Raw genomic sequence first — 24,446 nt, forward strand, 5'->3', positions numbered from 1 at the left:
ATGCAACTGCACACTGAATTGTTTATCAAATGCAAAGCTTTATTACATGAAAGAGGACACATCAGTCACTACAGTGGAGCCGAAGGTCTAGTGATAACTACGAGTGGTAACTGAAAAGTAGTTAAGTAAAGGCAAACTGGAAAGGAACACGTGTGGCCAAGGAGACAGAGTGAGCATGGGAATCCAGAAGTGGGAGAATCCCACCTGCCTGGGCGTGAGGAGGTCAAGGGAAGCTACACAGAGGATGTGGCAGTGAAATGGTCCTGGAGGTGGGGGTGGGATGCAGAAGTAAACCAATGAAGAACTCTGGGAGGAGGTACAGTCAGAGAAAGCAGGGAGAAGACGCAGCCAAGGGGCGGGAAACACAACTGGCTTGATAACCAGAGTGCTGATTATTCTCACTCTGAAGGAAGTTTCTGCAGGCATGTCAAAGGGTTCTTCCCTTAGCTTTAATATGTCCTTTCTGTTGGAGATACATGTAACAGCCTCACCAAACCTTGGGGTGATGAAGACCCTAGTCCCTAACTGTGGTTTAGATTTGCTCTTTTCTTTTTAAAGCTCCTACCACCTTCCTGCTCTTCAGTCAGAAGAGCGCCATCAACCGCATGGTGATTGATGAACAACAGAGTCCTGACATCATCCTTCCTATCCACAGCCTTCGGAACGTCCGGGCCATTGATTATGACCCTTTGGACAAGCAGCTCTACTGGATTGACTCTCGGCAAAACATGATACGGAAGGCACAAGAAGACGGTGGCCAGGTAACTCAGGCAGAATCCAGAGTTCATTGCTGACTAGAATCGCTCCAACCGTCCACCCTGCTTCTTTTGCTTACAGGGGAAATGGAAGTCCAGGGCTCAAGATAATTGTACTCTAGAGACATTATTATTTGATGATGACATTAGGTTGGACATTTTATCAGGGAAAAGAGGTCATTAGTGACTTTCACCACTGGTTACATCCACTCGTGCCATCCTTCCTTTATCCTGTTGTGTGCAGAAGTGCACAACTTGAAATCAAGTCTGTCTTAGTTCTTGTCCCAGCTCCGTTACACATTAGAAATCTCAGTAACTCTTTTGATTGACATAATGCAAGGCATAAAGCCTCTAGTTGTTCCTAGTAGGGATTGCAGAGATAATAATTATATCACTAATTACCTTTTATTTAAAAGACTCATTGAGTAGGAAACATGATAGTCTTAATAAAAACTAAAAACACCAACAATCTGATCCAGTATTTTTTGGTAAATATTTGGGGACTGCCGAATGAGAATAATGATATTATCAGTCTCATTTGTGTCTATGTACCAGTCATGGATTTTAGTACTATTTATACTTCCTTCCTTTCTTTCTGGGCTCACTCATTGTAAGCTTCAGATTACAGTAGCTGTTGGTTGTCTTCTTTACAGCAAAGGTGTTACATTTTGAATGTGTTAAAATTTAGGGAAATGAGATTACTCAATTTTGCTATGTCTTACCTTATGGTAAAGAACACGGAGGTGTCCTGTGTGGGTGCTGAGGATCATGTGACCGTGTGTTCCTAACGTGTCCTCGTAGGCCAGTGCTAGTGCCTAGTAACTGGTAGATAGAAATTATGCAGCCAAAGACATGGCAAATAAATTCAGTAACTTTTTTAAAGGTTGTATTAAGTCAGAATCCTATTAAATGAAATAAAATTTATTTGGACAGAATATATAGACAAATCTGCCTTTGGTTGGCTTTGTAGGAAAAATTATGTTAATAATAGTAATATAATAATAATTGCTATTATTAATTTTGTAGTCAGGCATCTCTGTATAGGCTGGTAGTCTATAGGCTGGTAGCTAAAATGAGGAAAGTCACAGCTGCAGACCAGTGTGTCTGTGTGCGAGGGTGTGGAGGCCTAGGGTGTGTTTCCACAGACTGCAGGGTGTTTAGCAGCATTCCTGAGCTTCACCCAGTAGTTGCCAGTAGGATTCCCAAATCTTGATATCAAAATATCTGAGGATACTCCCCCATCTCTGGCATCTGTGGGTGCAGCATCACCCTTGGCTGGGGACCCCTGCTCTAGATGTATTTCTACCTTGTGATTGGAGCGACAGCTGTTTATTTTTCTGGGAGAAAGCTGTTCCCCTCTCTGATCAAGGCCTTGTCAGGTTTCTTGGACTTTCTGTGTTGTCCTCACTACCCTCTTCTGCTCAGGGTTAAAGCAGCCCAAGGGCATATTTGAAATGCATGTTAATAAACAAGTATGTCGCTCATAAAAACCTTTTTTTAAAGAAATGTCTCCAAAGACTAGATACCCTTCTGATGTGTGATCACACAAGTGAAGAATTGTGTTTATTGCCTTGTGGTTGTCTGGTGTAGAGTCTGACTTACATGTTTCTTTTCTTTAGGGTTTTACTGTAGTTGTAAGCTCAGTTCCAAATCAGAACCTTGAAATTCAGCCCTATGATCTCAGCATTGATATTTATAGCCGTTACATCTACTGGACCTGTGAAGCTACCAATGTCATTGACGTGACGAGATTAGATGGACGATCAGTTGGAGTGGTTCTGAAAGGCGAGCAAGACAGGCCTCGAGCCATTGTCGTAAACCCCGAGAAAGGGTATGTTCCGAGGCCACAGCCCGAGACTTTGCTTCTGATGCCTCCTCACCCCTCATTTCTCTCCCAGTGCTCCGTACACCAGCACACAACTCCACTCAGTGTTTCCCGCCCCTTGGCTGCGTCTTCTCCCTGCTTTCTCTGACTGTACCTCCTCCCAGAGTTCTTCATTGGTTTACTTCTGCATCCCACCCCCACCTCCAGGACCATTTCACTGCCACATCCTCTGTGTAGCTTCCCTTGACCTCCTCACGCCCAGGCAGGTGGGATTCTCCCACTTCTGGATTCCCATGCTCACTCTGTCTCCTTGGCCACACGTGTTCCTTTCCAGTTTGCCTTTACTTAACTACTTTTCAGTTACCACTCGTAGTTATCACTAGACCTTCGGCTCCACTGTAATGACTGATGTGTCCTCTTTCATGTAATAAAGCTTTGCATTTGATAAACAATTCAGTGTGCAGTTGCATCTGAATAGATGACAGGGATGTTAGCAGGGAAATAGATCACTCCTAGAGTTACAGGAAAGGGATGGAACCTATAAATGATTTGTATGTCTCGATTTTAGTTGTTAAAAAGGTAAATTAGAGGAATAACTTACAATTTTGTACTTAGATCTCTCTGGCCACTGGTCTTTTTTTTTTAAGTCTGTAAAATTTAACTTTCTGAAAACTTCTTGGTATCCTTTGTTACTATTATTAAAAGTAATTTATTCCTTGACCTTCTTAAAAAATTGACAGGGTGGGGCACGAGGGCCTGGAGAGAGGTTAACTGATAGTTACTCTTAGTTGTGCTTAGCAGTGAGAGGCTGCAGCAGTGCTGCCCTGGAGGCTGCCTGCTAAGAGTGGCTGACTGCAGAGTGCATACCCCAGAGCTATGTGAAGGAGCTGGAGCGTGTTCGTTGTAAAAAGTACAGGCAATAGAGAGATTTAACCTAACTATGAAATATAAACATACATTCAAATACCAGATTTACTCAATTATACACATGATTTTTGTTTGTTTTCATATGGCTGAACATTTTAAAATAGATTTAAAAGTATTTACCTCCATTTATCTTTTTAAATTTGTATTTGTGTTTTTGGGGCTCAAACACAAGGCCTTGACATGTTAGGCGAGAGTTCTCTCAGTCAGCTGTACTTTCTGCATTTATCTGACCAAGAATAGTCTGTTTCTTTCATTCTTCAGTAATTTTTTATTTTCTCCTGTTACCCTTAGGTATATGTATTTTACCAATCTTCAGGAAAGATCTCCTAAAATTGAACGGGCTGCATTGGATGGTACAGAACGGGAGGTCCTCTTCTTCAGTGGCTTAAGTAAACCAATTGCTTTGGCTCTGGATAGCAAGCTGGGCAAGCTCTTCTGGGCTGATTCAGATCTGCGGCGAATTGAAAGCAGTGATCTCTCAGGTACCCAAAAGTGTTTCTGTATTTCCATTGGAGTTTTAAAATGATTTCAGTACTGTGAATTTGTATCCTTATTGTGTTATTTTTGTACATGATTATAATTTTATCATTAGCTATATTTAACATCATGTTAGTTGAGATCTTTATTCCCTAAATTACTCAGTAGTTTCATTGACTTAAAAATAATGTATCTTTTCTCTCCTAATTCTTTTCCTTGGCTTTTACATTCTTGTTGTCTCTGAACTCTGGCTTGTGACTGGTCTGTCTACTCATTTTTACATCTAAAAGTTTGCATATGTAAACCTTCATGTACACTGTTTTACATATGCAGACATTCTGAAGTGTGACTCTTCACGTGCCTTGTTAAGTGTTCAGAGTATTCTCAGCCTAGGCAGAGCTGTGTGCGCTCCTGACGTGGCTCACAAAGACATCGTGTTTACATTCTTACACTGTTACCTTTTACTTCTACGGTCCTGTCTCTAGTCATAGTTAGCTCTTCTGTCATAATTTATGGTGGCCTCATTAGTGACCAGGAAAATAAAATTGAAATGTAATGTTTATTTTTGTCAAAGTGGCAAAAGTATGTTAAGGTTTCTTGTACCCTACACTTGTCACAATGGTAGAAATAACATCCTCTCCCAAGAGTGGAACTGCAGCTTAGCAGGAGAGCATGTGCTTAACATGCTCTGCCGAGTCCTGTCTCCGCACCACAGCTCAGTGGAAACAGCAGAACCTTTAGTGAAGAGCATTTTGCCAACAGTTGTCAGCATTTAAAGGAGACAACCTTTGATTGGATAGTTTTCCTTTTGGATGATTGTCTTACATAAATATTAGCCTTGTGTTATTCACTGAGCATTATTTGCGATCGTCTTTCCCAGAAAAGTACATTGTAACATGTCAGCATGTTGATTATCAATTCCACTCAAGAATAAGGAAGGCAGTTGGGATGAAGGCCATAATTCCACTTGGAAATTAAAGCAGGAAGATTCTGATTTTTTAGGCCTACCTGCTCTAATACCAAGACCATGTTTCAAAAAAACAAAACAAAATAAAAACCAAAAGCAACCAACCCCCACAGTGCAACATGGATCTTCTTGTGAACATTTCTCTGTGGCCTAAAAGTGGTGGTATTTCTATGTAATACAGACAGTAACATACATGTATATATACACCTGTACTGACAGATAAAGACCAGAGTGTAGATCCTCGCCACAGTTCATGTTAGTCTAAAGGCCCTGTCAACATTGTATGAGAATTGTCTCCAACAACTGGCAGTGTTGGAGATTGTAACCAGTCTAGTAGTTTAACATGTACTTCACAGCCAAGGCTACATACAATGTGCACACACACATACACACACCAAAAAAATGAAAAACAAACAAAAACATGTATATCACAGTAACAACGTTTTTCACCTTATTTATTAAAACTGAACCAAATTTCTGTTGCATTGATTTCCTTGTGTTTTATAATTCATAGTTTCCCCCACCCTCGAATGTCTAACTGGATTGTCCACACGGGCTGCAAACTTGAGGTATCCCGCCTACCTGCTCCTCCTGAGCAGCTGGGTTTGTGGGTTCATACCACTGCACCCATCTGTCATTCCGCTTTCTGTTTCTAGAATTCTTTATGGATTTACTGTTACATTTATGATGAAGAAGAATTTGCCCGTTTCGATCAGCCTTAGCCTTGTTGAAGGGAGTTTGTGTTCTGTAGTCATCTTGTACATTGCACATTTAGATGATCCTCCTTTTGCTGAGAAGACCAGAAACCTCACATTCTGTCTTTTCCACCATTTTGAGACATAAGTTTTAAAAAAAAATTAATCATTTTGCCTGAATGCATGTCTGTGTACCACATATGTACCTGGTACCTGTGGAGGATTCCCCGAGACTGGAGTTACAGATGGATGGGCTGCCATGTGGATGCTGGGAATCAGATCTCGGTCCTCTAGAAGAGTAGTCAGTGCTCTTAACCACTAGTCTATCTCTCCAGCCCATGAGATAAAAGGTTATTATACATGAGATTCTTGGCTTGGGATGTATTTCAGTGCTAGAAGGCTTACCTAACATGAGCAAGGAGACACAACACACACACACACACCCCACCCCATAGGAAATTCTTATACATATGAGTCCATCTCTGAGATATCTTTCTTAGATCCCCTAATAGCGTAAATGACACCAAACTCCAGAGGTACCACTAATTGCTTATCTGTGCTGTAGCATTACCACAGCATACAGAAGTTAATCCACCCTCATTGATATTCCTGTTCTTAGATATTGAGTTCAGGATATCATAGAATTAATCCATTACCTTTGCATCAGATGGACTGTGTGTTCTGAGAAGCCAGGCCAAGTGGCAATAGAATTGTTTTCCATAGATGTCTCAAATGTTTAAGTGTTTGCACTGTTTCATCTAGACAAGCGTTGTTTTGATCTGCTTTAGTGTGTCAGTTTTTCATAAAATTTTAATTCAAAATGGATTCTGCTAAAAACAAATTGAAACCTGCTGTCTCAAGTTCTTTGTTACATTTCAAAACTAGAAAATTCTCCATGTATTGGGATTAACTCCTGGTTGCACATGTCTGGTTCACATCATTTTCTGGTGCATTTAAGTCTTGTGGTGAAGAGCTCGTATTTCCCTTTCTTCTGGGATCCACCTGGCATTCATGGGATAACTGTGAAAGTGGGATTTGGGCACACAAATCATTGCTGTTAAATATTTTCCTTTTCCAAGGTGCCAACAGGATAGTACTAGAAGACTCTAATATATTGCAGCCTGTGGGTCTGACCGTGTTTGAGAACTGGCTCTATTGGATTGATAAGCAGCAGCAGATGATTGAGAAGATTGACATGACAGGTCGAGAAGGAAGAACCAAGGTCCAGGCTCGAATTGCTCAGCTGAGTGACATCCATGCAGTCAAGGAGCTGAGCCTTCAGGAGTATAGTAAGTAAGGTGGGCAGTGCCCAGGGCATTGCTGAGCTAAGAAACAAGACACAGAACCTTCAGGAGTATAGTAAGTAAAGTGGACAGTGCCCAGGGCATTGCTGAGCTAAGAAACAAGACACAGAACCTTCAGGAGTATAGTGAGTAAGGTGGGCAGTGCCCAGGGCATTGCTGAGCTAAGAAACAAGACACAGAGCCTTCAGGAGTATAGTGAGTAAAGTGGACAGTGCCCAGGGCATTGCTGAGCTAAGAAACAAGACACAGAACCTTCAGGAGTATAGTAAGTAAAGTGGGCAGTGCCCAGGGCATTGCTGAGCTAAGAAACAAGACACAGAACCTTCAGGAGTATAGTGAGTAAAGTGGACAGTGCCCAGGGCATTGCTGAGCTAAGAAGCAAGACACAGAGCCTTCAGGAGTATAGTAAGTAAAGTGGACAGTGCCCAGGGCATTGCTGAGCTAAGAAACAAGACACAGAGCCTTCAGGAGTATAGTGAGTAAGGTGGGCAGTGCCCAGGGCATTGCTGAGGAGTATAGTAAGTAAGGTGGACAGTGCCCAGGGGTACTGCTGAGCTGTAAGAAGCAAGACATGGTCTCATGGCTTTGGACTTTCTCTTCTTTATGTTGTTTGTATTTAGAAAAACACTTTGTTGTAGTTTCTAAAAACTTAGAATGTGATTTGGGTTTATCAAAATTGTGAGGCCAGGTAAAGAAGTGTAGTCCTGTAATCTTAGCACCAGGGGTGAAGGCAGGAAGATTTCGAGTTAGACCTAGTCTCAGAAAAACCAAGACGTGGGATGTAGCTCAGTGGTAAAGCACTAGCTTTGCATCCACAAAGCCCTGGGTTTGGTCTTTAGACTAAGTGGATAAATGAGCGGTATTGTACACTTGAAAGACTGAGAAGCCCCTCTGTTGATACATATTCAGATGTAATAAGTAATATCTATTTTGGGAAATCCACTCCTTTGTAGATACTTGGCCATCTCAATATCAACACAGATTGACGTAGCACCCATTTTAAGATAGAAACCATCATCATTGATGGCTACATTGCACAATGACACTGATACTGTAATAGCAAAGGTCAGATTGTAACCCAAGCTGAATAGAAAGCTCAGAGCAGTGACTTCGTAAGTACAAGTTGTAAAATAGACACTGAAGAGTTGCTGGATGGCTTGCTTGTCTTTTTAACTTCACCCAATAAGAGGAAACAGGCCTTGGTAGTACAATTCATGCTACAATTGAACAAGCAAGCAGTTTTGTCTGTCTCAGTTCCATGTGACCATAAAGTTTTTTTTTTCTATTAACTTTTAATTTTCTACAAGTTCTTTATTAAAATATACCTTTTAAGATGAAATAATTTTATCCTTTAGGAAAGTAGAAGTTCTGAGTTTAAATGTTTAGAAGAGAATTCTCAGTTTTAAAAATAAAACTACGTAAGTGCCAGCAGTCTCCCTAGCAACTTTTCCAGTTCTATAAATCATATTTTATTTATTTGGTTTTTTTGAAACCAGGGCTTGTTGTGTGGTCCTGGGTGGCCTAGAACTTGCCGTGTAACATTTACTTACGGTGAGTTTTTGCCTCCGCTTCCTAGTACTAGAATACAGGTGTGCCCCATCATGCCCATATTTGTAATTAATATCTTAACTACAAAGTTAACATGTCATAGTTAAATGTTTTATTCATTATCTTGTTTAGGTTTGTTGTTGTTTGTATGATGCTGAGGATTGAGCCCAGGGTATCACTCATGAAGCACTCTTAAACACAGAGCAGTGTTTCCCAGCTTTGCCTACAATAGTCTAAAATGATATAGCAGGCTAGATCTCCATGCCTGTAGTTTGGGTAGTTTTGGAGGCTGAGATTGGAGGATCATTCTAAGAGTTTATGACTGCTTGGGCATTGCAGACTCCCATCCCGTTCCCCTCCTCCTTGCAGTGGTCATGTATAGAGATATTGTGTAGATAGGTCATATAGGATAGAGTGTGGAATTATACTGTTTAGAAGTCAAGTCAGCACTTTATTTTATATTAGGTATTATTTGTGGTTCGTAAATCACTGATTGTGATAATCACTCTTTTCCAGGACAGCACCCGTGTGCCCAGGATAATGGTGGCTGCTCACATATTTGCCTTGTAAAAGGAGATGGTACTACAAGATGCTCTTGCCCCATGCACTTAGTTCTGCTTCAGGATGAGCTGTCCTGTGGAGGTAAGGATGTTAAACTCTTGTGTCTCTTGCTAGTCAGTGAACCTGCTTTTTCTCCTGACTTCATTGGTCGTTTGTGTTGTATTTGTCTCCCAGGCTTGCCTTTCCCCCATCTGCTCCTGTGACGTTTCCCCATGGCTCCAGCCACCACTGACCACTATTTTCACAAACTCTGTTTCATGTTTGGGTTTTACACATTCCACATAAAAGTGTAATCATGTGATGGTTACCATTCTTTTTTCATTTAGCGTGTATTCTCTAGGCTCATTTCTTTGTAGCAAGCACATGATAGGAGTTCCCCTTTTTAAAGTCAAACAGTATTTTCTTATATATGTCTTATGGTATTTTCAGCCTATGAATTATATTTCCTAATAATACAGTAGCTTCCCCATCTCTAGGGAATAGTAAAATAAATTCATTCTGCTCTCTACCCATTGAATTCTGGATTGTGTCATTGTTTAGAGTGTGTCCAGTAAAGAGAATATATTTTTTTTTTTGTTGTTCAAAATCTATCAGGATTATCCTGTTGTTTTAAAAAAGAGAAAAACAAAAATAAAACCCAACAATGAAAGAATAATGTAAAGCCTGAGTGAGGTTTTCTGTCTGCATGTGTGTCAGGATGCACACTCACACGCGTGTTCTCATGAGTGAGTGCAGGTGTCTGTGGGGTCAGAAGACAACGTCAGGTGCTTCTCTTCATCTTCTACCTTGAGTAGTCTCTTCATCGCTGCACGAAGGCTGGCGGCCGTGAGCTCCTGGAGTACAGATAGACACTGCCATGTCCAGCCTGTGGGGAACAGCCTGTGCAGGGATCCGATCTCAGGGCCCTGCGCCTGCACCTGTGCCATCTCACCAGCGTGCAGTAATTTAGTCGACTTTGTTATCACTAGTAATGAGCAACAAGTTGGTATATTTATTTCTTAAATCATAGTGTGGTAATATTAAGGACTATAATAATGTTCATATCCTTAATTAAGAAGTCTCCTTTCTGGAGATAATAAATGAAACAAAATTAAACCTTTCACAACAATGTAAACATATTTAATGCTATTGAATTACATACCCTTAAATGATTCAATTGATAATTTTGATACATATGTTTTATCATAGTTAAAAGAAATTGTGTTTCCATATAGAGAGCTAGACTTGCTTTAAAAAGCAAATCCTGAAGAAATTTAAGAGATAAAACTGAACCAGTATCCCATCTTCCAGGTAGAAGATATCTTTTAAAGGGGCTTAATTTTTTGCTTATAAAGTAATTTTTTATGTGTATATAAAACTAATAGCAAGTTTTGGAGAATGAATACAAATGTCACCTGACTTAAGATGCAGAATGTTGCTTTAAGAACGTGCTCTTGAAGATAGTGCACTTGAGAGATGGAAGGCAGTTCAAGGTCAGCCTAGGCAAGGAAACCTTTTCTCAAAGAAACAACAAACGAACAGGGAGGCGGGAAAGAAAGGCTGGAGCAATCACAAACGAAGTATTGCACTGTGTACAGTGGAACATGCCCATGATCTAGCACTGGGTCACAGAGTGAGATAGAATCGGCCTGGGCAGTTAGTGGGACCTTGTTCTAGAGAAAGAAGGGAAAGGAGGAAGCAGAGGGACAGAGGAAGGAGCCCTCAGTTCCTTCCAGCAGGTTTCTAGAAGCAACTCCTTCTCTGCAGACTGCAGCCCCAGTCAGAGTTAGGTTTTGAACATTATCATTGGGGCCATGGCATGCAATCTTTTGGGTGTTAGTTTCTCTTACATAATTCTCTTACATAATGCATTTTTGAGATCCAATAGTATAAATGTGTCAGCACTTTCTGATTACTGAGTCACAGTTCATTATGTAACACTGGAGCTGTTCTCCTGTGAGGAACTGTTGTATTTAATTTTTAATGAAACTTCTGTGCATGTTGTAGACGGTCTTTGTAATTTCCATTGATTCCACAGTGTAAATAAGTGCCTTATAGAGACTGAATGTTACTGTACAGCTTTCATTGGAACTTGTCCTATTTATCCATATTATGCTGGGTTTCCTCCCAGCTTGCTCTCTGGTTTTATCTGACTTAAGAGTTTGATTGATGCCCACTCTGGTGAGTTCTGTTTCCTTGAGCTTCTGTGTACTTGTGCTGTTACAAATATGTGTTTCTGCTCTTGTGTAATAGCCTCTTATTTTCTCATCAAGTGCCTGTGGGGTCCCTGTGCGCTGAGAGGTGGAGCTCTCTCTTTAGGTTGCTGTCCTTGTTGCCAGTTCTCATGTTATGCAGTGTGAACTACACTGTTGGTTACTTTGTACTTACTGCCTGCTCCTGTTTTAACCAAATTTACAGGGTTTTTTTTTGTAAGAACATAAATCATATGTTCCTTAGAAGATTTACTAGCACAAGTTTTAATGAAATGAGTTTGGTAAGATATATTAAATAACATTAATAATAACATAATACAGGATTACAAACTGTAATCCAGTATTCAGAAGGATGAGGCAACATTTTCTCCAAGACTAGCCTGGGCTGTAAAATGAGACTTTGCTCATATAAACAAACACAAGGTAACAGTAATGAAGGCTTTAATGAAGTCTTTAGTTCTTCTACTCTTGTTTTTTTTAAAAGATGACCATCCCTTGTGTGTCACACAGTCAACTGTATGTCCTTGACCATTACTTAGCCTCTCTGACTCATTTTTGTCATTTGTAAAGCAAGGAAATCCTGGTAACAGTAACAATACTAAATGTCACTTTCATAAGTGAATTATGTTAAGAAAACTATTTTAAGGCATAAAAGCTTTGCTGTGAAGAGTTTTTATGTTTTTGTAAATCCTTTTAATGTTTTTCTGGATTTTCATGATTTCTGCATTGTTCTTCTATAACACATAGTTTTGGTTGGAGCATATAGAGAGAACTTGGCCTCACATAGATATATGGTTAGAAAATGGACTGTAATAATAGCTTTGCCAGGGTTTGGGGAGTCAGAACTGCTTGTGTCTGTGCACTAGCGGTTCTTATCCCCAGTACCCAGGCGGTACCCAGAGCCAGGGTGGGTGTGCACATCTGTAACCCAGGAGTCAGAAGAAGCCATGCTTATGGGCCAGCCTGACTGGCTGAAGTGATGGGCTCTAGATTCTGTAAGAAATCTTGTCTCAGAGAGCAATAGAGTGAAAGCCTGGCATTGACTGTTATCTACCCGTGCAGATATCCACATGAACAGGCACAACTAATGATAGCCTTTCCAAATAATATGGTTATTCATCTTAGATTTTATACTAAGCCTTGACGAGCAATACTTTATTATAGGTTTGGTTGTAACATTAATTTACATTTCCTTGTTATATTAAAATACATGTTTTGAGCTAGGGATATAGTTCCTTGCTCACCTGGTATTTCCAAATCCTTGGGTTCTATTCCCAGTACTACCCAAGATGTCTATGTGTGTGCATGCATGTGTGCATATTTGTGTACACACACATATATATGCATATATACTTATGCACATGCACACATGCATGCACACACACCATTGATATTGCTGTGTGATGGTATGTACCTATAGTATCAGTTTAAGTTACATGGATGGTTATGAGTTACTTGAGCCCAGAATGCAGCAGGAAAACAGGATGAGACCTTGAAAGGGGCGGGTCTGGACGCACACATGAGGAGGGCTGTGCTTGAGGTGATGCTCAGTAGATAAGAGTGTTTAGTGCACAAAGCATGAGGGTCCTAGTGACAGTTCCCAACACCATGGGACAATAAATAAAGCCAGCCGTGGCTGTGTGTACTGTGACCCTGGTGCTGTGGGGAGTTAGGAGGGTCAGTGGGGCTCTCTGCCCACCAGTGTAGCTCCAGCTTTAGTGAGACACCTTGTCTTAAGTGGGGGAGCAGTAAAGCAGGACACCCAGTGTCCTTCTCTGGCCTATACCTGTATGCACAAGACAGAGAGGGAATGGACGGGAAGGAAAGAAGAAAAGAAAATTGCATGTGATGAATTGTGCCTGTAACCCCCAACTTAGGAGGCTGAGGTAGGATTGCTGCAGGTTTGAGGCAAGCTTGGGCTACAGACTGAGACCGTGTCTTAATCCCCTCCCCCACCCTTTCCCCTGATTTTCGTTGTTGTTATTGTTGTTGGAGACAAGATCTCTGGTATGTATCCTGTCTGAGTCTCAAACTCAAGATCTTCCACCTCCCGTTGCCAGCATTGCTTTGGATTCCACCATGCCCAGCTGACCTGTTTATTTTCTGTAGTTTGTATATGGCACTTAGTCTTTTGGAAGTATTAGAGTTTCACTCAGAAGGATAGGAGAACTGATTCCATGTACTTGCCGCTCTTGCAGAGAGCCCAGGTTTGGTTTCCAGTTCCCGGGGAGCTGGTGCTCTCTTCTTGCTTTGGTGGGCACCAGGCATGGACATTGTGCACATATGTGCAGGCACCCACTCATACATGGGGAAAAAACATTAAAAAAGAAGTGCTTAGGTCTTAAGATTGTGACCTATTTTATTATGTATGCAATGTCAAAAACTTGCACTTGGTATTGTTAACACCCCTCTCATGAGAATAATACAGGTGCTACTCATTGTCAGATTTGCAGAATTGGGTAGATTCAGATTTTCCAGAATTTGGATTCTGATCCTAAGTTCCAGTTTTATAATTAGCTACAAAAGTGGCCATTATTTTTGTTTGCTTGGTTTGCTTGTTTAAGTAATAGACTCATTCAGATTTCTTTGTTTAAATTCCTGCTGAATATCTATTTGTCATTCTTTTAGATAAAACTAATACTCCATTTTGATTTATGTTTACAGCGTAAACAGATGCTTGCCTATTAAAAACCAGCCTGGTTAGATTTGCAATATAATATATACCTCCATCTCATCAAACAATAATAAAGAACTTGATATTTTTTAACAATTAACATTTTTCTTACTGATTTATTATGATATTTTTCTTTAAAGACAGGCTCTCATGTGGCTTAGGCTAGTCTCAGACTTGCAGTGTGACCAAGGATGACATTTAACACCCAATTCCCTTTCCTGTACTGCCAAAGTGCTGAGATCACAGGGTTGTACTGTCAGGACCAGCTCCGCCATAAGCATTCCTAAGTGGAACAGGATTGTTTTGTACATTAAAGCTGTAGTTCTGTAGCTCTGTGGCACTCAGGCACCTACTATTGTGGTTATCTACCTTGAGTCTATTAAGGTGCTTACAACTTTACCCACAAGTCCTTCTGTGTTGTCAGTACAAATTGAAAATGCTAATGTCACTTCAGAATTATTGTAAAAACCAGCTCTCACTTGTTTACCACTCTAACTGGTGGTGAGGCCTGGGAGTCTAAGTGATAAACAAGGTTGACCAAGGTCTTATGTAATAGCCAACTTTATTCAGAGCGTCAGACAGTTTACACTCTGAAGGTTAAGAGGAGTCACATGAGTAAAGTGTACAATCACAAAGAAATGTACAGGCGGTGGGTAAGCCACGTTTTTCCATAGAGACATAAACAAATAACAATAGCTAGTTATAATGAATAATCAGGAAGTATACTTAACTTCTGTCCACTATTCCTGGAAGGAGCACATTCCAAGATTTTTTTTTTTTTTTCAAGAAACTGAGGTCACAAAATTCTTGTTTCTTGGTGTTTTCTCACAAGCACTCAGGATTCCCCTCACAGGATTCCATTCTTGGGCTATGTTCTAACACTCACATAATGGACCCAATGACAAGAAGGTCTTCAGGGGGTGTGAGCAGGTGTTTGAGAACCTCAGCGCTAATGGCACTCAATAGTGGTTATTCCTGGGTGGGTTGCAGATATTTTAGTCCTATTAAGACTGTAGTTATAAGACTCTCTGTGTTTTTACTGGTCACTGCATCTGGATGACTGTGATCAGGTGAAGAGTGTATTGTAAAATGTTGTCTGTTTATTTTGAATGAGCTCACTTGGCTCTGATTGTTCTATCATTGTGTGACCCTGTTCTTTTTGTCTCTCCTTTCATTGTTGATGTGAAGAACCTCCAACATGTTCTCCTCAGCAGTTTACATGTTTCACTGGGGACATTGACTGTATCCCTGTGGCTTGGCGGTGTGATGGGTTTACTGAATGTGAAGACCACAGCGATGAACTCAATTGCCCTGTATGCTCGGAGTCTCAGTTCCAGTGTGCCAGTGGGCAGTGCATCGACGGTGCCCTGCGATGCAATGGTGATGCGAACTGCCAGGATAAATCAGACGAGAAGAACTGTGAAGGTATTAAGAGTGCCTCTGCTTGGTTCATAGTTCTTTGTATCAAGTTATTTAAAATTCAGTGTCCCTTTGCTGTTGTTTTTGTTTGTTTTGGCTTTTTGGCTCAATAGACTTGAGTTTTATATTTGACTTGCACAGTATATTTGCTGCTAATTATTTGAACTATTTTATATGTGTAAGTTCTTTACAAATTATGTGTTTATTTTGCTACTTTATCTAAATGCCTTGGTGGTGAATGTCTTTGGCTGTGATAAAACACACTCACACTGTCCAAGGGCAACTTAATGAAGAAAGAGTTTCTTTTTGCCTAAGCTTCCAGACGGAGAGTCTATAAAGGCAGGGAAGCTGAGAGATCACATCTTCTACTTCAAGATAGCAAGCAGAGGAAGTGAACAGGAAGTGGGGTGAGACTGTAAACTTAGCCCATCCCCAGTGATGTACCTCCTCCAGCAAAACTGCAACTCTCCATAATCTCACAAAACAGCTCCACCAAATGGGAACCAAGTGTTTAAATATGTGACTTTATAATGAGGCATTGTTCATTCAAATCACCACAGTGACATTTTTATAAAGAGGTTTGTTTAGCTCACATTCTAAAATGTCAAGAGCAGGTGCTGGCTTTAGTTGGACTCTGGTGGAAACCTCATGGCAGATGGCAGCACAGGGGTGGGAGAGCTTGGGAGAGCAAGGGCACACATCTCTACAGGAAGTCAGGTGAGAGGGGGCACACATCTACAGGAAGTCAGGGTGAGAGGGGCACACATCTACAGGAAGTCAGGGTGAGAGGGGCACACATCTACAGGAAGTCAGGGTGAGAAAAGGGCACACGTCTACAGGAAGTCAGGGTGAGAAAAGGGCACACGTCTACAGGAAGTCAGGGTGAGAGGGGGTGCACATCTACAGGAAGTCAGGGTGGGGGGCACACATGTCTATAGGAAGTCAGAGTGAGAGGAGGCACACGTCTACAGGAAGTCAAGGTGAGAGGGGGGCACACATGTCTACAGGAAGTTAGGGTGAGAGGGGACACACATCTCTACAGGAAGTCAGGGAGGGGGGGGGCAGGCTTGTTCTCTCTTTAAAATGTGTAGGTGTTTTACCCAAATGTTTGTCACATGAACAAGGGAAGGACTGACACAAAGAACAGTAGTCACACAGAGGTAGGACAATTATAACCAAGGGAACTCATTAAGAATAAACTGACAACATTTACAATAAATAGAATTTGTAACCTATTTGATCACATGCACAGAATGCCTCTATGCATGGTGCCTGGGAAAGCCATGAGGTGTCACATCTCTTGGAATTGGAGTTACAGGTTATTGTGAGTTCTGTATGGGTGCTGAGGGGGGACCTCTGGAAGAGGAGCCAGTGCTCTTTAACCGTGGAGCCCTCTCTCCAGCCACAGGCTTCTTCTTGTATGACTAGTTTTTCTCAAGAGCTAACACATTTGAGAATTCCCCAACACATTCTGAGAATGAGGTCCAGTTACCTCCCACTAAGCTGCCTAATCTCTAAACTACACTGAGGACCAGGGCTCCAGCGTAAGAACCTTTGAAGGAAGGAATGCATTTAGGCCATCCAAACCACACCAGGAAGTTCTGAAAATTGAGAAATAGCACCAAAATTAAGTAGAATAAAAAATGGAAGAACAAAGCAGAGAATATCATTTCTACCAGTAGGAATCCTTAGACGTAGTCCTCACCTTGTGTCTGAGCTTGATGTGTTTGTAGATTATACTTTGAGTGCATTTGATAGGATTTGTCTTTGCGTGATGATAAAAATACAACTGTGCCCTTTCCTAGTGCTTTGTCTGATCGATCAGTTCCGCTGTGCCAATGGTCAGTGTGTCGGAAAGCACAAGCAGTGCGACCACAGCGTGGACTGCAGTGACCGATCCGACGAACTGGACTGTTGTAAGTAGGACGGAAGCCTTGTCAATTCCTCATGATGGAAAACTTGAAAACACCTTCTCCTTTGCTTTTTGTATTTTACTTACAATCCCGATTTCCTTATGTAAAACACATATACTAGTTACTTGTACCTGAGATATTTTGTTTTGCTTTTCATAATTGTTTAAGGACAGTAGTTGCCTTCTGTAAAGATATATTTAATAAAACATCAGAAAAGAATAAACATTGCCTTGCCACAACTAAAGTCACAGATTCTCAGATAATTTAGATACATGGAAATTAATTGGTGATCTCAACTTAATTCTGAACATTAGTTCTGCTTAACTATTTTCTTGAACTGTTTCTACCAGTTTCTCGGGATCCAGAACCTAAGTGCTTTCTTCCTCCTCTCCTGTCATCCTCTCTCCCTCATCCCCTCTGTGCCTGCATGCCTGTCTCTCTCTTCCTTGCTTCCATCCAAGATAGCCTCCCACCCACTCCTCAGGCTAGCCTTGAACTCACCAGTGCAGGTGCAGCCTCAAACAATCTAGTCTTTTTCTGTCAGGTTCCTGGGTTCTAGGATTACTGGCATGTCCAGTGCAGCCTGAACATGCTTAGGCCACTGAATATCCAAAGACTTAGACCAGTGACTGAACAGTCTGTGGGTTTTCAAGGTTTATAACTTTTGGCCAGTGCTCTAACATAACAGAATATTCCAAATCAGTAACCATAATTCTAAATAGAATTTAGCATAAGTATGTTTACCATCACAAACTGATAGAATTTTAAAAGTTTGAGTATTCAGAATCCTTCAGCAGGTACTAGTTCCCCATGCTATGCGCCAAGGCTGCCTGAGCACCAGGACTTAAACTGCCCTCTCTAGTTCAGATGGAGAGAAGATGGGAGCTCAGGATTACAGACCGAGGCTGGAACCACAGTTGTTCTTTCACCAGAAAAATACTTATTAAGCATTAGTTTCCTTACCTGTAGGATGGTGCTGATATTTCACATGGTTGTAAAGAATGAACTGCTTGGGTGTATGACTCACTTAGCCTGGTGAAGGTGGTATCTAGTTCATAGAGGTACTGTCGGTAAAGTAGTGTGAGCATCAGAATTGCTGAAGTAAAGCCACACATGTGGTAGCACAAAGGAGACAGCCAGCTTCTTAGGAATGAAGATGGAGTAGATCCAAGAAGCTAGAAAAGCACTTGAGATCAGATGTTGATAAAGTATTTTTTCTATAGATCGATAGAGATGCTACAATGTTTAGAGCCAGAAAGGTGTGGAACCAGTCACCTCTCCCTGAATTGCTGTGTGTAATGGGCTTGCCACATTGGCTGTGTCTTTAGGGTATCACCAAGAGGGAACAGTAGTGTAAGATCATTAAGGTGAGACCACAGGGTGCTATTTGCTTTCCTCCTAATGAGCAGAGGTGGTACTCAATTCACAGTGCAGAATCACTGATATTTAAAGAAAAGGCTAGGGTGGGAACCTGAAAGCAAATGCTATAAAATGTGTTGCGGGTGGTAAGATTGTAGGCAGGGACATCTATTAGGCTGTTTATTTTCAAACTTCTTTGAACTACATCAGGAGAAGTATAAAGATGAGGCATATGTGTGGACAAACAGGTGTCACACAGCAGCATTTACACTCACAAGGCAGCATACGTCTTGTTGTTTTCTGTTTCCTTTGTTTTAAGTGCTGTTGTAACCCACTAAGCTGTTTCCACCATCTGCTGAGGAGGCTTTTGGGGTTCTGACAAAAGATGATCTAAATCAAGAGGAACAGTACGGTTAGGAAAGGAAGGCAGGGCTTCAGTTACTTCAGAGACAGAAGGATTGGTAGCCACTTAGATACAGTTGGCACTAAGCTGACCCTTGTGTACCTCGCAGAGTGACTGCAGTCATTAACCAGGATATGCAGCAGGAGCTAAACACTGAAGTCCCGTATCAGAACCTGGGGTGGATGTATTGCGCGGCTAATGCAGTGCAGTTTGTGGTCTTTGTTTTAAGTGTTTTAAGTGTAAATGGCATGCACTTTACAGGCATGCACTTTACAGTTTACCACATCTTTATCATGCTGAACTGGTCTACCCCACTTGTTATTTGTTTTACCTCTGGATCTGGAGAGGTGGTGATAATGGTGAGTTTTGTTTGGGATAGGTTACATTAAGGGTAACTATGAGCTGTTCTGTTACCGTTAGGAACTTGATCAAATGGGTCTGTGGCTCAGGAAGGTGTTTGGCACTCTCTAGACTAAATGGTAATTGAAGCTATAGTAATGGATGAAATCTCCAGAAATCAGAGGAGGAAACAGTAGATAGTAATAACCCAGAGAAGCATTCATAATTAATTGGCAGCAGGAATAATCAGAACTAGTAACTAGGGTGGGGTATGGTTGTCCACGTTTGAGACTCCAGCATTAGGGAGGTGGGAGATCCCAATCTGAGGTTCAGCTTCAGCTGCATAGCTGATTGAAGCCAGCCTGGACTAGGTGAGACCCTGTTTCAACAAAGAAACAAACAGTAAAAGTGGGAGAATGCTGTCTTCCATAGTGGGCAGATACTATTTAAAAGAAAACACTGCCCACTCTATGAGCATGTAGAGAGGTCTCTGAGTTGAAGAATCTCTTGAGTGTGGCAAATAGGAGAGCCATTTCCCTGCAGTGGTGAGGCAGGAAGCCTGGCATCAGCAGTGTGGGGCAGAACATCAGGAGAGGAGTGTTCGTTCTTGAATCTTGGCATCGGGAAGGCATACCACAGTACCAGGAGAGAGTACAAAGTGATGGCAGCTGGCAGGGACTAGAGAGAGTGTGCCACAGAGGGACACATGCTGAATTGGGAGTTGATGGCCACAGCCAGGAGACTGCTGCCGTTGTCACTCGTGTTTCTACTAGAAATGAGTTTAGCTACATGGACAGGAGATTGGAATACCAGCAAGCAGGACGTGTTTTCAGGGGTCTTCAATTATGAGATTATCCGAGGGTTAACTAGTCAGAGTGGAAGGATTTTTCTTCTGAATAACTGTGGGTGTTACACTTGATAACCCACTTCTTCTTGTTCTTTCCAAATTCATGCCTTCTACTTCTTAAACTCTCAAGTAGTCAGAGATCAGAAAGGTGGGTGCTCTGGGATCCTCCTGCAGTGCTCTGCCCTACCCTGAGTCCTCTAGTAATGAAGGACCTGTGTTTTCTCTGCTCTAAAGCAGTGGGGACCCGAGGACAGTGGTGGTTGGATCCCAGAGCCTTCCTTCACTCATCTGCAGCATACAGGTTTCCCTCACTAGACCTAAGTGGCACCATTCAAACCTAAGCTCTAGTTCCGGGCTGTTCTTGGCTTTTTTTTCCATTCCACTGAAAGCATTTGGTGATGTCTCTAGGTCTGTCCCTTTTGAGCAAAAGTTTACAATGCTACTTCCTGGTCTGTTGTTTTATCTTCATTTAACAGTTGATTCTTTAGGTTTATTTAAATTAAATAATACCATTTAATCCATATTTTTATGTCACATGATATATATGTATATGTGTGTGTGTGTGTGTGTGTGTGTGTGTGTGTGTATATATATATATATATATATATATATTTTGATTTATCAACATACAGGTTTTATTTTACATTCTTGTATTGCTATTTTGAATATGCAGTTGTGTTTCTATTAGATAATTATGGTATTCTCCATTTTAGATCCAACTGAGGAGCCAGCACCACAGGCCACCAACACGGTTGGTTCCGTTATTGGAGTCATTGTCACCATTTTTGTGTCTGGAACCATATACTTTATCTGCCAAAGAATGCTGTGTCCTCGTATGAAGGGAGATGGAGAGACCATGACTAACGACTATGTGGTTCACGGCCCAGCTTCTGTGCCTCTTGGATATGTTCCTCACCCAAGCTCTCTGTCTGGATCTCTTCCAGGTAAGTGAAGAGCAGTTTATGAGAATCTGGTCTTGTCCAGTTTTAAGTTCTAGGATTACAAACTACTCTGGGTTTAAGGAATTGTGAGAACTTTTTTTTTTTTTTTTAACACTTTTACACTGTCTTTCTATGCAGAAAGACTTAAGTATGACTTTGTCTGCCAGCTCCATGCCTCTGACTGGACCACTGAAAATAAGTCAGCCAGTGCTTGGTGAATACCTACACTGTATAATTTCACCACAGGGGGCCCTGAGGCTATCGAGTATAGGAATAAAGGAGTGGAAAGACATATCAGATTGCTGTCTACAAACAAGGATTTTGAAATAGCTGGTTGATAAGGAGAGAAAGAATGTTCTCTCCTCTGCTCTCTCCTGATCTAACATGCTGACAGTGGTGTGAAGTTGGTTTAGGTGTAGCCAAATACCAGTGTTTCCCCCCCACACCCCCCAGCTATATTTATTCTTGGGCAGCAAAGGTTTTCCCTGTGTTTTGTGGTGCCTTTAATGAAAAGAATCTTGCATTTTAATGCATCTGGAGGAGATGCCTGGTCACAGATCTCTGAAAATAGGAATTTACTATGATTGTGACTCTCAGAAAAGCTGTAGTATTTAAGCTGGTAAGTAATGATGCTTCCTTGTTGCTACACCTATTTGGAGTACATAGAAATGGGAACCTACTTGGAACAAATAGAATTTTTATATTAGCATTAGAAGTTTTGAGTTCAGAGCTGTCTGAGTCCTGTGGGTAAAGACGTATCTTCTATGTGTTGTGTTTGTCGTATAAAAAGGCTTTGAGCCGGGCAGTGGTGGCGCATGCCTTTAATCCCAGCCCTTGGGAGGCAGAGGCAGGCCGATTTCTGAGTTCGAGGCCAGCCTGGTCTACAGAGTGAGTTCCAGGACAGCCAGGGCTACACAGAGAAACCCTTTCTCGAAAAACCAAAAAAAAAAAAAAAAAGGCTTTGAGTTCTTTGGGGCTTATCTGTTGGTTTGATCTACTTTGGTTACAGTCTTCATCCCCACAGTTTTTTCCTTAAGTTTTCCATGGAAACCTCTCACTTTGAAGGGCTGTTTCTCCGGAGATGATAAGTGGGTGCTACTTGACTTTATTTGAGGCCAGTTCTCAGAAAAACCATTCATTTTGACATTCATTTCCCTTTTCCATGAACTCGTTTACATCTGTTATTAGGAGAAGAGGGTGTATGTTGCTTTAGTCAATGTGCTCGTAACTTGAGTGTTGATTAGCTGTTTCATGTATTTTTATAGATGTTACCCTTCATTTTTCTTTCCTTCAGGAATGTCTCGAGGCAAATCAATGATCAGTTCCCTCAGTATCATGGGGGGAAGCAGTGGGCCCCCCTATGACAGAGCGCACGTCACGGGAGCATCCTCAAGCAGTTCTTCAAGTACCAAAGGCACTTACTTCCCTGCGGTGAGCAGTCCGCTCTTGCTTTTCCTATACTGATACAGTGCATAGCATGTTAGATGGATTCATTTAAATGTGGTACTCAGTGATCGTAATGTAAAAATAGTTCTGGGTGTGGGACTGAAGTACATAGCATTCAATGGAGAATTTACCACCCCCTCCCTGTGCTTGTAAATCTTTTAAATTTACTGTGTAATAATAAACATAGTTGAAAGCATTAGATAGTAATTTCACAATTCAGGTAAAAGTTAAACTATTAAGGTACCAAACAGACTTACTAAAGGCAGCAGCATGTGGCTGGGGAGATGGTTCAGTCCGTAAAACGCTTGTCTCACAGGCAAGTGGACCTGGGTGCCATCCCCAGCACAAGATAAAAGCTGAGCCTCACTCGTAATCCCAGGACTGCAGAGCAGAGAACAGGAGGACCCCTGGTTCACTGGTCAGCCAGTCTAGACTAGTTAGTGAAATCCAGGCTAATGAGCGAGCCTGTCTTAAAGGAGGTGGACGGTGTTCCTGAAGATGACAATTAGGGTTGTCTTCTGGCCTACAGATGCATGTGTGCACACATGCTCTTGTATGTACATGTATAAAAATAAAATTTAAGAGGAAGGACACTTAGAATTCCTCTTAAATTAATACAACTCTGTTTAAAAAATGAGGACCTATCTGTCCAACCCCCCCAGTGCTAGAGGTGAATGTTTTCCCCACCAGCTGGCACTGGTCAGGACGGAGACTGTGGCCTAGGAAGGGAGCCACAGTTTTGAAGTGCTGTCCTAGCAGTTGCTTTGGAAAGAAGACTGTGATAATACTGCAGTGGAGAAGAATGGACACAAAGACGAGGGGACAGAGATCTGTGGGGATTTCCTTAGTTTAATATTCATTGTTGTCTTTTTAGATTTTGAACCCGCCACCATCGCCCGCCACAGAGCGATCCCATTATACCATGGAATTTGGTTATTCTTCCAACAGTCCTTCCACACATAGGTCCTACAGGTAAGACGCACCCTTTCCATGTTCCATTTGTGAGCATACTAAGTGTCAAATGAACAGACCATGATCACCAAAGAAGGAATAGGATTCTTGACATTGTCCACCTGTAAATCCTGAAATTCTTTCTCCAGGCATTTTATATTTTAATAGGCCGTTACACAAGGTGGCTTTTCGAGTCCTGCAGTTGAGAACTGGGTAAGACAGGTCAGAGAGTTGTGAGGACTTGCTGACAGTAGGAGCATACACATTGAAAGAAATCAAAAGAAGGTTGGCTCACATTGACATACGTCACCGTGACCCGGAATGAAAGTTTTATGAAGTTAGTCGCCTGATACAAACAAGTATCCCTAAAATAAATGAAGCATATTTGTAAGCTGACACAGGAAATGAGGGCCTGTGTTCATGTGAGTGTGCTGTGCAGGTCACTCTTCTGACCTCTTCAAATGTCATCAGAGTCAGGAGCACTACCTTCTGTGTCTGAAACCTGCAGCCTGTCTGTGGGCCTCAGTGCGCAATGCCATTGGATGATGCTTACTTTCAGTCACAGTGATCTGGTATGACTCTGCAGTGATGGAAACTGCCTGCCAGCGTCAGCTAGGACCGATAGGGCTGGCTCACCCCAATAGGACCATCCATGAGTAATTGTAAGGTCTCTGCATGTCCCTGTTCTGTTCTAATCAAAAGCAGAGAGAGGCCTGAAAATCGAAAAGCAGAACCAGAATCTAAAATTTCATGTAACAACTTAGTGAATTCTACTTGAATAAAACATTGAACAAAGTATGTGACTGTGTTGAATCGGTTTCTAAATTATTTCTTGTGTTAGGTCTAAAATCTGTGTCAAACTTTTTGTCATTTACCATGATTTTTAGATTTACAGAATTTTGT

The 24,446-nt window shown here is 41.5% G+C and overlaps 1 protein-coding gene across 1 annotated transcript in view; it reads left to right on the forward strand.

Annotated features, from left to right (window-relative positions):
* Lrp6 (LDL receptor related protein 6) overlaps nucleotides 1–24,446 on the forward strand; it is a 122,353-nt gene that overhangs the window by 91,907 nt on the left and 6,000 nt on the right. The window contains exons 13-22 of the mRNA XM_028780901.1: nucleotides 559–761; nucleotides 2,375–2,586; nucleotides 3,799–3,989; nucleotides 6,726–6,935; nucleotides 9,015–9,140; nucleotides 15,114–15,350; nucleotides 17,150–17,260; nucleotides 20,919–21,149; nucleotides 22,441–22,577; nucleotides 23,467–23,564. Coding sequence (XP_028636734.1) covers nucleotides 559–761; nucleotides 2,375–2,586; nucleotides 3,799–3,989; nucleotides 6,726–6,935; nucleotides 9,015–9,140; nucleotides 15,114–15,350; nucleotides 17,150–17,260; nucleotides 20,919–21,149; nucleotides 22,441–22,577; nucleotides 23,467–23,564 — 1,756 coding nt within the window. The remainder of the gene's footprint in view (nucleotides 1–558; nucleotides 762–2,374; nucleotides 2,587–3,798; nucleotides 3,990–6,725; nucleotides 6,936–9,014; nucleotides 9,141–15,113; nucleotides 15,351–17,149; nucleotides 17,261–20,918; nucleotides 21,150–22,440; nucleotides 22,578–23,466; nucleotides 23,565–24,446) is intronic.

This window comes from Grammomys surdaster, unplaced genomic scaffold (genome assembly GCF_004785775.1).
Source record: "Grammomys surdaster isolate TR1022 unplaced genomic scaffold, NIH_TR_1.0 373, whole genome shotgun sequence".
Classification (NCBI taxonomy): domain Eukaryota; kingdom Metazoa; phylum Chordata; class Mammalia; order Rodentia; family Muridae; genus Grammomys; species Grammomys surdaster.